At 34.5% G+C, this 14,115-nt stretch overlaps 1 protein-coding gene across 2 annotated transcripts in view; it reads left to right on the top strand.

The window, feature by feature from the left end:
• The window catches only part of LOC149538153 (transcriptional regulator family protein), an 88,606-nt gene extending 77,507 nt beyond the window's left edge, over positions 1-11,099 (top strand). For both annotated transcript variants that reach the window (XM_089799543.1, XM_089799542.1), the window contains exons 5-8: positions 9,099-9,242; positions 9,462-9,577; positions 9,680-9,798; positions 10,794-11,099. In XM_089799543.1, the coding sequence (XP_089655669.1) occupies positions 9,099-9,242; positions 9,462-9,577; positions 9,680-9,798; positions 10,794-10,860 (446 nt within the window). In that variant the 3' untranslated portion in view covers positions 10,861-11,099. The remainder of the gene's footprint in view (positions 1-9,098; positions 9,243-9,461; positions 9,578-9,679; positions 9,799-10,793) is intronic.
• The last annotated feature ends 3,016 nt before the right edge of the window (positions 11,100-14,115 follow it).

The raw sequence follows: 14,115 nt of genomic DNA, 5'->3' as shown, positions 1-14,115 counted from the left end.
ATCCAAAGGATTTCAACCTTGGTTCTCCCAATACTATTTTGGTCCCACCAATGCCAGGCACATATATATAATCAAATAATTGTATGCCCAACTATGGTATTTTTCTTGTGCAATTGATTTAGGATTCATCCATCAACATGACATTGAATCTAGAAAAGTCCTCTGCTTGTAGTTCTTCCTTGACTACAAAGCACTCATCAATATAGTTGTGTGGCACTGCTGTCCACCGTGCGCACAACTCCCTATCCTTTAACAGTCCCTTTTATTATGACAAAATGATCTCTAGTCTCACGTGTTAGGGACACAAGGGTACCTTCTTTCTTGTCGTCATGCTCACTATACTCATTGCTGTGCACATTAGAAATCACCTCAATGAGATATGCCTTAGACTTATCAAGACACCCATGTCCTGATTCGCACAATTCTTTGCAATAAAAACAAAGGTTTCTTCTTAAATCATTGTTGACTCTTTCTACCTTAGAAGATGTGATGTTGGGCTGATTAGGAGCCTTCCCATCTGATTCATCATGTAATTTCTAATTCTTGAAGTTCTTGTGTGGATAGGAAAGTGTGACATCAAGATCAAAAGCTAACCCAATGACATCATCTAGTGTAGTAGGCCTATGAGTTTTGATCAATCCCTTTAGTCTGCTACTCAACCCTTCTACAAAAAGCACCGCGACTCTCCTTTGTTACATATTTGGAACTATACCTAAAATCTTTTGGAACTCATTAATGTATGATTGCACGTGTTCCGCTTGTTTCACTTGAGCCAATTCCTTGTAATAATTTCAATATTTTTTGGTTCAAAACGAGTAATCAACTTTTTAACAAATTCTTCATAGGAGCGTATCATGGCATGATCTTGGGATACTAATCCGTGGTGCCACTAGTCATATGCCAATCCCTCCAGGTGCTTCAAAGCGAACCATATAGCCTTATCTTCTTTCATGGGTTTGAGAGCTAAGAATGTATCTATGTAGCATGTACCCATGACCTGGTTGCTAACTTTCTGCTTCCATCAAAAGTTGGTAGGAAAACTTGTTTAAGTCATCCCTATATTCCGTTGCTTGAGTGCTTTGCCTAACTTGCCCTCTAAGTCTCCTGTCTTGCCTTTCCATACGGTATCTAGCCTTGTCTTTCTGCTGATTTGTAAACTGATTTGGATTCATTAATTGTCTTACATCAGGTGGAAGAACTCTGTATTCATCATAGGCAACCATAACATCATTCGTAATGTGTGTCTCCCCTTCTTCAGTTTGTTAGGCAAAAATACAGGGTGAAGAAGTCAATCAGATATGCTGGCTGATCTAACAACATTGGAGTCTGTTCAATGGTAGGCAGGCTTTAACCTCTTCTTTCACCTATCTCTGTTTCGGTTGAGTTAATTTCAGCTCCTCCTTCCTGCTGTCTTGCCTTTGCTTTTCGTGTAATATCTATGTGGTCCTACCTCGCTATGGTGCATAGAGTCAATTCAGGCCGACTTTCAATAACCCACTTTAACGAACTTATCAAAAGTATCATGCAATCATCTAGGTATTTAACAAGCTGGCATGCACAATGCAAATCCACTAAACCAGTACTGCTCGAAAATAACATGCGATGGTAGTCCTCTTCATAAACTGCTCTCAAACCCACATACAATCATTTGGGTATTCATCAAATCACCATGCAATAATATCTGACACATGCAGCTGCAAAACTCTAACAATTTGGCAAGATCACCAACTCTGATACAACAAAAATATTCTAAACCGCTCTCAAACCCACATACAATCATATTGGTATTTATCAAATCACCATTCAATAACATCCTACACACATGCAGCTGCAAAACTCTAACAACTTGGCAAGATCACCAACTCTGATACCACTAAAATATTCTAACTGCTGATTTCTTAAAGGAAATATATAAATTTTTTAAATTTGTCTCTTATAAGACCAAAGTGCTACACAATGTGGAAATTTGAACTTTACACCAAATTATTGAGAATTTTTTTATTTGCAAGGACCCATTTATAGTATAAAACTGGGAAGGATCTGATAGAACAAATTTTGTATTGTTCACAGCTGTTGGAAAATACATTGAATTGGTTTGATGCTACATCCTAGATTTCAAAGCCATTAGACCTTTAACCATAGTATTGCATTAGTTGATTGTAGTACCCAAGCTGGCTGCACATATACTTGACCATTATAGGCTGCGATTTTCTTTTTCCTAAGTGCCCCAATTTAATTACCTAGAGCTGGAGTGAGGTTGCAGTCCATGATTGGAGGCTTTAACTGTCCCCTTTTTCTTTAGATTGCTTCAGATACAGCCCTATGCCCTTACCACATGACATTTTCCATAAGAATATTACTTCAACTGTAATTTGTGGGTATGGGCCTTTTGGGCACTGCGACTACCACTGAATCTTCTGGGTTTGCGTCTAGAAGAGATACTTCACAGGGCTTGCATCCTGAGAGGTATTTTCCTTAGAAAAGTTTGCAAAGAAGAAATTTGATTACCAAAACAATGAATAATTATTACCCATCAAACCTCTTTACAGGGCCTCCAATAAGCAATCAGCATTCTTCTTCCAATTCTTATATTTAGCAAGTTAAGGCAAAAAATAATCTTCGTCTCACATTTAATAATTCACCCCCATGGCCTAAGAAAGACTTAAGACATAACTTAAGTTGACCCCTTTTTAATAATTCATAATGCATAATTTTTTTTCTATAGTAAATTCTTATCCCCATTAAATTTCCTCTATAATTTAGGAATAAAACTAAAGGCTAGCAAGATGATCATAATTGAACTCTAGAAGACTCTACAGACGGTATGACTTGTTGGTTCCCAAAACTGCAGATTGGAATCCTACGAGCCTTGCCTGTTCAATGCTGGGATATCCAATAGGTTATGGCCATCTTGATGGAACTAAATAGTGTGGTCCAAGTTCCCTGTGCTTTTGGCTGTGCAAAACCAAGGTGAAAACCAAGGCGGGTGCACCTGATCCTAGATAACAACCTTAGATCCAAGATGCTTATAGCAGATAAATTTAATGCAAAGATAGTTTCCTGAAATGGCAATAGGTTTAGGAAACTTCTAGATTGCCTATAGTGAGTATTAATCTTCGAAAATATGATTACTTTAATAAACTTGTTAATGCTGAAATCAGATCAAAAGTGAATTATTAAAACACATAGGTATCAAACCCTTAAAGGAAAGAGACTAGATTATTGCCAGCATATAGATTGAGTTATGAGCAAGCTAATGACCAGTGCCGAAATTCAAAAGGGCGATAGAGTCAAAACTATACATTTTCACATACAACTCTATGATATTATGTATATTAAATCTATAAAAAAATTAATTATCAAGATGCGACAAATCACTCGTATTTATGCATATTTGAACTAGTCTATGATGTTTTAACCCTTATAGTGACAAAATAGGTACAAATAAGGAAACGATCACAATATTGCACAATATTTGTATTTATTGGGTTCAAATAGCAACAAACGATTTGATCCACTTATCCTAATAACAAATTATTTATAGAAAATGAAAGATGATCATAAAGGATGAACTATATAGTATTTTAACTCTAAAGCAAATAAAAATCTTACTGATTATACTGTAAAAAAAATTGTATCGAAGAAACTCAGATGCTGATGCTCCACTCAACACAACTTGATCTCAAACAATATCAGAATTTATGCCCAGTAATAACATATATGCTTCAGGAATATGCAGAGAGTTTTTGTATAATATGAGTGGTGTCTTTTGTTTGATTTTACACTCTATATTTATAAACAATGAAGAGGTGCTATGTTCTTCCCAAAACAATGCACCGCTTCATAACAGAAAACTAATCAACAACTTCCTTCTAAACATTGTTGAGTAGTTATTCAAAACATAGACTTTGTATAACAACCAGTTATAGACTGGATTATAAAGAAACATAAAGAAAGAATAATGCCGATGCCGACAAACATCCTCCCGAACTATTTATTTTTCATGGACATGTCTGCAAGGAATCAGATGCATCCCCTCTCCTCCAGTGAATATCTCCAAATATATTGAACAATTTCAATGACCGCATCTGGCAGGGCTGGAATTATGCCACAAAACTCTGAAAAGTCTTCCTCATGCACGCGCTCTCTACCACGGTGATACTCCAGTCATATGCAATTCTGGGTGGAATCGTAAATGCTGAGTACGTTGTGTTTGCCGTTTCAATAAAATTTCACTCGGTGCACACTATCATTTGATCATTGCATCATCATATATCTTATCACCTTGTGAGATACAGGTACAAAAGTCTCCATTATCGAGCATACTGGGATTTTCACATGCACAGATCCTCTCCTCTCCGCACCTACAACCAAAAATAAAAAATAAATTAGTATTGAACAAGATTTAAATCTGTTATAAAATTCCCAGTGCTTCCTCCCAGAATAGTTTTCTTCTATCATCAGATATCTCAAATAGAATATAAATGCAGCCTTTCTTCATCCATTAACTGCGACCATTGAGTACATGTGATGTTTTATACACAATTGCGTGAGTCAAGGTATGATCACTTTAAGATGATGCATGTGAACATATACACGCAAACACATGCCACCATTTCTCCTTTGAATAGTAATGGACATAATCATGCTTACAATCCACAGACAAGATTCTGGAGGTGCCTCTGATCATATTACACCTTTTGCTCAGAATGATCCACTTCAAGATGATCGCTGGTTACATCTACTGCCCGATTCCAAAATTCTGATTGCAAAGATACAACTACACAGGAATACACTGGAATTAAAATTGCTGACAGCCTCTTTGAGGTAAATCTGTAAATACTGTTATCATCCTGATGAATTCATCCATCATCAATCTTGGGACACGTGTACTTTATATAAATTCTATTACAATCTGTATGTTGCTGTACAGTTCAGATTTATATCTTGTACATATCTGTTCACATTTTCTTATCCAATTGGATTCAGTGAATGACCAGATAAAATGTTTTGAATGGAGGCTATAATTTGCAAAAATTTCAAGGCTCCATCATGACCAACTTTCAAAGTAGGATACAAGGGTACTTGAAGATGCCAATTTTTGTTAATATAATTTAATAACTTCTAGAAAATTTCATGATATGGAACTTTGAAAACAAGAATAGTGGTAAATTTAAAGATTAAAGTTTAAATACACAAATGTAAATTGTCATTGTGTCGAAGAGTCAAAGTTTAATAAACTCACAATATATAATTCATATTAGATTATGATTACATAGAATTCAAATTATTTGATAGTTTGATGCTGATACACATGCCAAAGGATATGTCATGCATGGTTATGAGAAATTTTGTACTGTTCTTCTAAGAGTGGAGAAGGTTTGCATGTATGTGTCCTTATAAGATATTTGGGAACGCTGGAGATGCGCAGTGGCTTCCATTATTTCGAACAGTCGAATTGATGTTATGCAAAGATCTCTTTTACCATTTTGTTGGCCTTTTTTAAAGAACAATGATTAGCAAATCACGATACTACAAGGAAAGTCAATAATTGTTGATTGTAAATTAGTGACAAGTTTTTCTAGGGAGGCAATCAAGCAGATTGATCAAAAGACTATACTGGCTATAATTATCATTGATTGATTTTGCAAGGTTTATGATAGAGGATAAGAAATAGAGTATCCTATAACACCTTATGCACTGTGTTTTCAGGCAGGAGATTGCAATTTCTGGTTTGGGGACTTTGGAGAAAATGGGAGCCGACAACCAGAAGAACCCTGTGCATTAGGGCGTTTATGGGGATGTCTCCAGTTTTGGAGTTGCATCTCCAACACTGGAGGTCTTTGAGACGTGCCTAAGGGGGTAGGAGACGGGTCTTTTGGTAACTATGAATAAATGCTTGATGATTTCTAGATCATCCATTATTCACAATCTTGTTTACATTTATCATGCACCTCTCCTTTTGAAAATGGGAAAATTCACTCTAAACTATTTCATAAAATGTGGTGCATTGTATGTTGGTTTCTTGCAGCACTGAGGCTTGAAAGTAAACACAAATATTATGAATGCCATGCTTACCGTCGTGCGACATCACATTTTGATGATTATTGCAGACCTTGCTTCTGCAAATCACTGCAAATTACCCAAAGTTAACTGAAACATTGGAGACTTGTGAGTGCATGATGGTAAAATTGTGAAATTTGATATGGGGCATATCATGCTTATAATTGTGGGACATGTAAAGCATTTAGTTGTTTGCATATCGAGTTCACAGTTCTCACACTACAGGCGAAAGATGCTTAGTTGAATTGAAAAGCATATGGAAAAAAATAAAATAGAAATTAAATGAATAACATAGGAGAAAGGAAAAACACTAAAAGAGATAGGGCAAGCTACTAAGACACAAGAAGGGTTCCATGGTGTCATGCTTAGTTCACAAGGTCTCAAAATTCAGTTAACTTTAAAAGAATTGTAAAAAGAGTTTTCATTCATGCTGTATTCATTTTGGACGCTCTTAACCCTCTCTTGTCACCTCCCTTTTCTTTCTCATTCCCTGCAGTAATGAGACAATGAATCAATGGAGATTTTTCTACTGAACCAAGGACAGCACAGCTCAAAGACTTGCAATGACTACAGTTAAAGATACTGTAACACTTGTAGTGCTCACCAAAAGATTTTGTTGGAAATGTTGTCATTGATGTCAAAGGTGAGAAAATAAAGATTGTCATCGATGTGTAAGAAATTGAAAAGATCCATACAGACTAGAAGTGAAGTCAAGTTTAAGTTGTGTATCAAATCAAGCGATTACACATTCTTGTAGGGTTGTGGTCAGACATAGAAGACAACTGAATTAACATTGTTCAAGGTGAGAGCATGGTCATAAGTATATTGGTGGAAGTGCAAGGTTGATTAGCAAAATGTTTGGTTATGCACGAGATCACCAACCACACATCATATTTATTGATGAAATTTGTGGACATCGTGTCAGTGAAGAAATTCAGAGCACAATTCTGTGGCAGTTTAGTTGTTGCTACAAATGATCATGGAGCATGCTATATTTTGTGGTTGTCATGTGGAACTTAACAATGACTATCTTTGTGCCATTGCATATACTCCAAATATTACATCATCACAGGCCATGAAAAGTAGAGGAGTGAGCTGCTAGGTTGAAGTCGAGGTGAAGTTGACTTAGACAAGCCACATGAAACTAAATAAAGGAAAAATCAATTATAAGCAAATAGCATATAGCATGAAAGAAATTACAAAAAGAATCAACTATAAGGAATCACGTACAATAGAAGGAAAGTAATTAAAATAAAGACTTGTTGAAGATCCAGCAATCCTATATGAATATAAAGAGTAACTTTGTAAGGCAGCAATAATGAGGATTAAACGCAGTGATTGAAATAACTAATATGTTACAAGGAGCAGTGATTATGTTGTAAAAGCAGTGATTAGTTTATGAAATGGTATGAACCTTTTCACATAGACGATATAAAGAGTTTGCCTCCTTTCATGAAGAGGCCCTTGATTATACGAATTAAGAGAAAAAAAAGCAAAGCAGATTTAGTTCATATTTCCTCTTGGAATAAAATGCAATGTCATTGAGATTCAGAATGGGACAGTTTACAAGCTGGTTTTAGAAAAAGGATAAATGCCCATGTTGAAGTATGATACAAAGTACATAAATGAAGTAAATAGAATATATTTCTGTGTGTGTGTGTGCAAATTAATCAATGAGGAAGAGTCTTATTGAATGAATATTAATGAAGTGAATAAAGATTATGTGATGAGCCAATAATGAAGCATATTGGAATGAGTGTGAGAGACTTATTAAGGACATGTATGTGGAGAGAATATGCAAGCATATGTGGTGATGTAAAGTGCATTTACGTTATGAGAAGAGGGGAATAGAACAAATTTTCCATCATTTGTTCCAGTAGCAATTTCCAGAAGGTCGAAACTTATGTTGGGGGTTGGTGCCCCAAGAAGAAGAGATTGGAGTCTCTTACTTGGTTGGTGCCTATGAGTTCAACTAGATCCATGAGAAATTATAGTAGAGGAAACCAAGCCTTGCTCTTAATGAATGCTATGTATACACCTATGCAAATTCTTCAATATATTTGCTATTAAGTTCTTATATAAATCGAATTAAGGTTTTTAACTTTTGCCGGCAGAGTTTATCTTTTGGATTGCTAACTGGCTGACCGTAACCACACATGAATGTTGTAACACAGATTTGCTGAGTGGATTATGTATATTGTTTGTGATTGGAATTTTAAGTTGATGCTGACTGTGTATGAAAACGTTGGCTGGGCACTGTTCACTGGACCAAGGAAAATATGCTGATTTGGTGTTCGATCTGTTTTTGCCATAAGCTGTATTCTTCTCTTATTCCTTTTGCTGAGTGTTCCTTGTATGTTATCTCTGCACTTTGCTGTTCCTGATTGATGGCGCCTTTTATACTGGTGTGAGAAGTGAAAAACAACCTTCCAAAAGGTGATGACTGTTCGTCTCGAATGTGCTGCAAGTCACATTTGTTTAAATTTAATGTGCTTACAATTTGTTTTAATTATAAAATATGTTATGTGGATTTCAGGTTTAATAAATATATATTAATATAATAATATTTGGTGTATGTTTAATAATATATTCCAATTTATATTATGATAATATAATTATATGTTGTATCGAATTTACTTGTATATTTTAGGTTTACAATAGTATAATTATCATAATATCTAATATATTTATATATTGCCGATAATGCATTGTTATATATTGCTAACTACTGATAAATGATATATTAATAATATATAATTATTATGTATTAAATTTGATAACAGGTTATATTATATCATCATTTTTATTTGTTAATTAAATAATTAATTAATTTTTATTTGTTTATTATTTATCATTAAATTCAATCCTGGAAATCAGGCCATCACATCCCCCCTCTGCATCAGTGCCCAAATGAATCCGAATCCAGATGTACAGGCAGGAGGTGTGAATCCAGTATCTTAGGATTAAAGAACAAAGTTAATTGTTTAAGGCATCAATGTTGTGATTCTGACAATTAATATCTTCTTTTTTGCAAGCTTTGGAGCTGAAGCGTGAATTAGAAAGAAGAGAGCAAGAAAAGAAGAAGAGTCAAAGAGTAGATTTTGTTCATGGGGGAGTGCAGCCTGCATCTGTACAACCAGTACCAAAGCCAGCTGTACAAGTTCTTGGTGGTCAGAAATGTATGTTCCAGTTCCTTGCATGCCTCTGTTTTCTGCTTGTGAGGAATGAATTTAAAAGAAGGTTTTTGTTGATCATTCACAAACAAATTGTTAAACCAAGCATTTACCAAAAGCTTTTCAATTAGAGCATTCTAATGTAATTGTTGGTTTTCTTAACAAATCATTAATTTCTTGACTGGTAATGAGTTCTAATTTTTTATTATTTTTAAATTTTACTAGTGGCTACTGCTGGTGTGATGGCTGCCAGCACGCATGTATCAATGCAGACTACTACATTGCCTATTGACAATACGAAGATAGATAATAAGCAGAACAAGAAAAGCAAGTGGGACAAGGTATATATGTTATATGGCATTAGTGATTTTGAAACAGTTTGCTATCATGGATAAGTAGGTTGTGTGGAATGGGCTCTTCACTCAATTTTATTTCTAATGCAGGTTGATGGTGATAGGAAGAATCCTTTACCTCCTGCAGCACAAGATGCAATGGCTGCTGCAAGTGCACATGCTGCTTTGTTAACTTCTGCTAATGCTGGAGCTGGTTACACTGCATTTGCGTACGTTGTTTCTTCATTTCTAAGGATTTCTGTGAATTTGTTGGGTATGCAGACTTTTGGTGGATACATTTGTAATAGGTTGGCTGGTTATACTAGACAACGGACATAGCTGGTTCTCAGCTAATACTGCTATTTCATGTTTATCCTTATAATTATGATAGCTTGCTTATTAGTTATTGCTAGGATAAACAAAAATTTCCTGTGCTGATTGGGCATGGTATTGATGATTATGCTAAAAGTGAAAACCTTTTTTAATCAAATTGAATGCACTAATCAGAAAACAATGGTGAAGGATGCTCAAGGAGGAATATAATTGATTCATGAGCTGTTTGCTTGGGGCAGGTTTTCTTGCAGCTTCTCAGCTTTTTTTGGCTAGAATATTTAGTTTTGCTGCTTAATTTAAAGCTGTCATCTTAAAAATATGCATTTTTCTGCGTATTTCTACATACAAATGAATAGTATTAATAGTGGCCCCATGAATAGAAGTTATGTCCATTACTTAATTCAAAGTGGTCAATTTAAAAATATGCAGTTTCCTACTAATTTTTAAATACAAATGAATATTATTAATAATATTTTTGTAGTTAATTCTTGGAGGGAAAGAAACCTATGGAGCATCTGAGGTTTTTCTCTATGTGTGGTTCCTGCTTATTTCCAGTGCCCCTTTTTTTCTGCAGCCTATTTTCAATTCATAAACAGTAGCTTCTCTATAAAAGGGGGAAAGTTTCTCAATTGTTCTTTTCCCACAATTTTTATATTTGCTCTGAAACTTAAGCTGCTTAAATTTAAACAAATGGTGCACTTAAGCAGCTGCATAGGCGCATGGGGTTACTCATTCAGGAGGACCGTATTCTTGCTTTTGTTACCTGAAGTTCAATACGCCTTAATGCAAGAATGCAAGAAATTTGTTACGTGTTTGTTGTAGGTCATTTACAATTTTATTAGTTCACATTTCTGAAATACTATTGAGTTCAAGTTGAATTTTTTGACTGCAGGCAACAAAAGAGAAAAGAAGCTGAGGAGAAAAGATCACATGAGAGGAGATTAGAGAGAAGATCATAATAGACTGCTAGCTGCTATTGAGTAAATTGTTGTACCATATGTCTCACTATGGACCCCTCCGTGTGCTGATTATGACTGTGGCACCAAGTAATTTATAAGACTAATCAACTGCAAGGTGAAAACCCACAGTGACTACTTTCAGCACCTCAGGTTGTGTACTCGAGAATATAAAATTGAATAATTTGTACAAAATGAGAAAAAGGAATAAGAAAGGAGGGAGCATTTTTTAAAAGTATCAATGATTACCTGCCGATTGCAATTTAGTCCATGTATTTGCTTTCCAAATCTATATTATGAAATATCAGAAATTGGACTAATTGTTTTGGTCGATTTAAAATTAGAATCATTTTATGCCTTTTAGGAAATATTTTCATGTTACAGAAAGACCACATTTTTAAAGGTGTTCTCAAACATTAGTTTCCACTTTGACTATCTATATGTGCTGTTTATATGATTAATTTTTCAGCTGCATGTAACATTTTATTGTTTAATTTAGGAGCACAGATATTAGCTATTCTTGCTACAACTTGAATTTCCATCAAAGGTTTGGAAACTGCTATATTTTTGTTAAAAGTTCATTTGTTCCTAAAGGTTGAGACTAGTTTTCTATGCAGCCATTCCACTTTCAGAATGTATTGCATCAAACAAAAATGATTCAGGTGAGATATTCTTTGTATGTCGGGGATTGGGCAAAAAATGGTGATTGTTTAATTAGAGACTAAGTCATTGCTAGCCATTGCAGTATCTCAATAAAGTGTCTATCATCAAAAGAAGCCTACTCTACATGCATGCATGTTTACATTTAAGTGCATGCATGTTGTAGGTGATAAGCCTAGTGAAGAGTGCAAAAAAATTGTTAGAAGTTAGCTAACAGTTTTTAAATTGATTTAGTAGTTAGTAACTTTATTACTCGTGTAAGCAGTATATTGAGATTGGATTCATCATTTGCTATTCTCGTAATATCACATGTTCTGTTATGATATTAGTTATTGTTATATGCTATTGTAAGCAGTGGAGGAATAAAATGGGCTAATAATTTGCCATTTCTGTGTGGATAGTGTTTTTTGACAGTTGATGCAATAAAGCAAATTGCAATTTAATTTAACTTATGAGCTGTGAATTTCTCATGCATTGACAACAGCAAGAAAGTGAACAGAAGCTGCTGATAAGAATAATTGAGAGGAGAGGGGGAACAAAACCATTTTAACCAATTGTAGGATGCTGGATCTGATCTTATGGTTCTGTGCAGCAAGTTACTAGCAGTAGATTTTATTGTATGTAGAAAAGTTCTTAGTTTTAGTCTATTGTTTGAAATTTGTATGGTCTGGTTCGATAAATTATTAAATAACAAATGATACATTTCTCGAAGTGTGTGTTTGTTTAATGAATGGAGTGAACGAGTTTAAGAGAGTATATAACTGGATGTGCAGGGAGAGGATTATTGACAATATTGGAGCAGTAATTTCCAATCTTCTATAAAATTTGAATAACAGTCCACCTTTTTGGTAGTTTGTGACATTGTTTCAAATATAGCAGAAAGTATGTGTGCTGAAATACCTTTTAATGTGAGTTTTTATTAATGTCTATTTTACCAGTTTGGTAAGATATTTGGTGAGCATGTAATGCATGTCTTTGTCGGTAGATGGTACTTTCAATTGCGATTAGCTCGTGGTTGGTTTCAGTTCATTATTTTTTTGGTGATGATTCCAATTTTCATATCATAGGGCCTTTAATTTCCCTGAAAATATATTTCAGAGGACACAAGTGCATAATTGTAACAAATGTGGATTGCAGCACTTAATCTATATCATCCGTCTTGTGATGAATCAACTGTATTCAGATGCATTTTTGGCCAGAGAATTTATTATTATTTTGCCTCTTATTTTGTAGCTAAATGGTTTATATTCATAAATGGTTTATATTCATGTACGAGGACGTCTACATGCAGAACAATACACATTGTCTCTCAGTTAACTGTTAATTCTGTTTATTCTGTACCTTCCTCGAGTTTGCCTGATTGTTCTTAGGGTCTTCCCCAAGATGAATTTTTTGCTATTCACTTGAATTCCTCAGCCCTAAAATCATGGTATGTAAAACTGATCTTTTAAACCATGCGATGCAATCAATCATTTTCTGAAGAGCTATGAGTTAACACAGGCTGAGTTTAGTGTGTTTGTGGAGATTATATCTGAAAAAGTGGTGGTGGTGTGTGGATAGTATGATAATTTATTGATCAAGATAAATATTAAATGCCAATTGATAATTCACAAATATTCAAATAAGGCATATCATATATATGTCTATGTTCACAATTCCAATGAAAATCAGAAAATCATTACAATCACAAAATTAAAATGCAATCAATGATGCAATGTTCATTAATCAAGATTTAGTAATCAGAATCATAAAGATTTAAAAATAAACTTCTCATTTTTAGCTTCTGCAAGTTCAAGATCATTTAAGCTCAAAACAGTTCCACTTGCACAAGTTGCACCATCTTTGGATGTAATCATCGTCATAATTTGTAGCGAGTCTAGTAAGATCATTGATATTTCAATCCAAGTTGGCACACTCTAAGGGTTAAATACCGAAGCTTTGTTGCACATCTTTGTGTATTGGATCCTTATGTGACAAAAGACATGAGTTGCAATGAACAATCAAGTCTCCATCTCTTTTTTAGCCTAATTGGTTATGCTCACTCAGTGCATAAAAGAGTATGTATTCTACTTCCATTCAACGACAGAAGGACTTGCACCTAGATAGTGCTCACAAAATAAAAAAATAAAAATGCAAAAGGAATTAAAGAATGTTTAGTACTAAATTGTTGAGCATGAGTCATAAAAAATAATAAAAATGAACAAAAAGTGAGATCTCGATTTTAAGAGGTTTTAAATACTCAAGTGGTTGGCCATAGAGGTACCGCCATGTGTAGCTTCCATGTTGTATTACTTTTAATAGCAATTTGACTATGTTTTATTCACGAGGCAAATAAGTCAAATTCTACGTTATTTTTTTAGCACCCATTATCTATTTATTCATCTGCATATGGCGCTACTCTATTTGACATAGTAAGCTGTTCAATGCTATAATACGTAGGAGATAGGGCATATGCAAGATGTAATGGGTAGTCGTCCTTTCCCAATGATGATGAATTATTGTTTCCACTCATAAGATTTTACATTTTAAAGCCATTCTCGTGTTTATATTGCAATATTTATATTCTCTACTATTGTGTCCATGCCATCATAGACCTAC

The sequence above is a fragment of the Cupressus sempervirens genome, chromosome 9 (genome assembly GCF_028749045.1).
Source record: "Cupressus sempervirens isolate cs-2001-9-10 chromosome 9, ASM2874904v1, whole genome shotgun sequence".
Taxonomy (NCBI): domain Eukaryota; kingdom Viridiplantae; phylum Streptophyta; class Pinopsida; order Cupressales; family Cupressaceae; genus Cupressus; species Cupressus sempervirens.
Note: the sequence above shows the minus strand (reverse complement) of the source record. Positions and strands in the feature narration are given on the sequence as shown.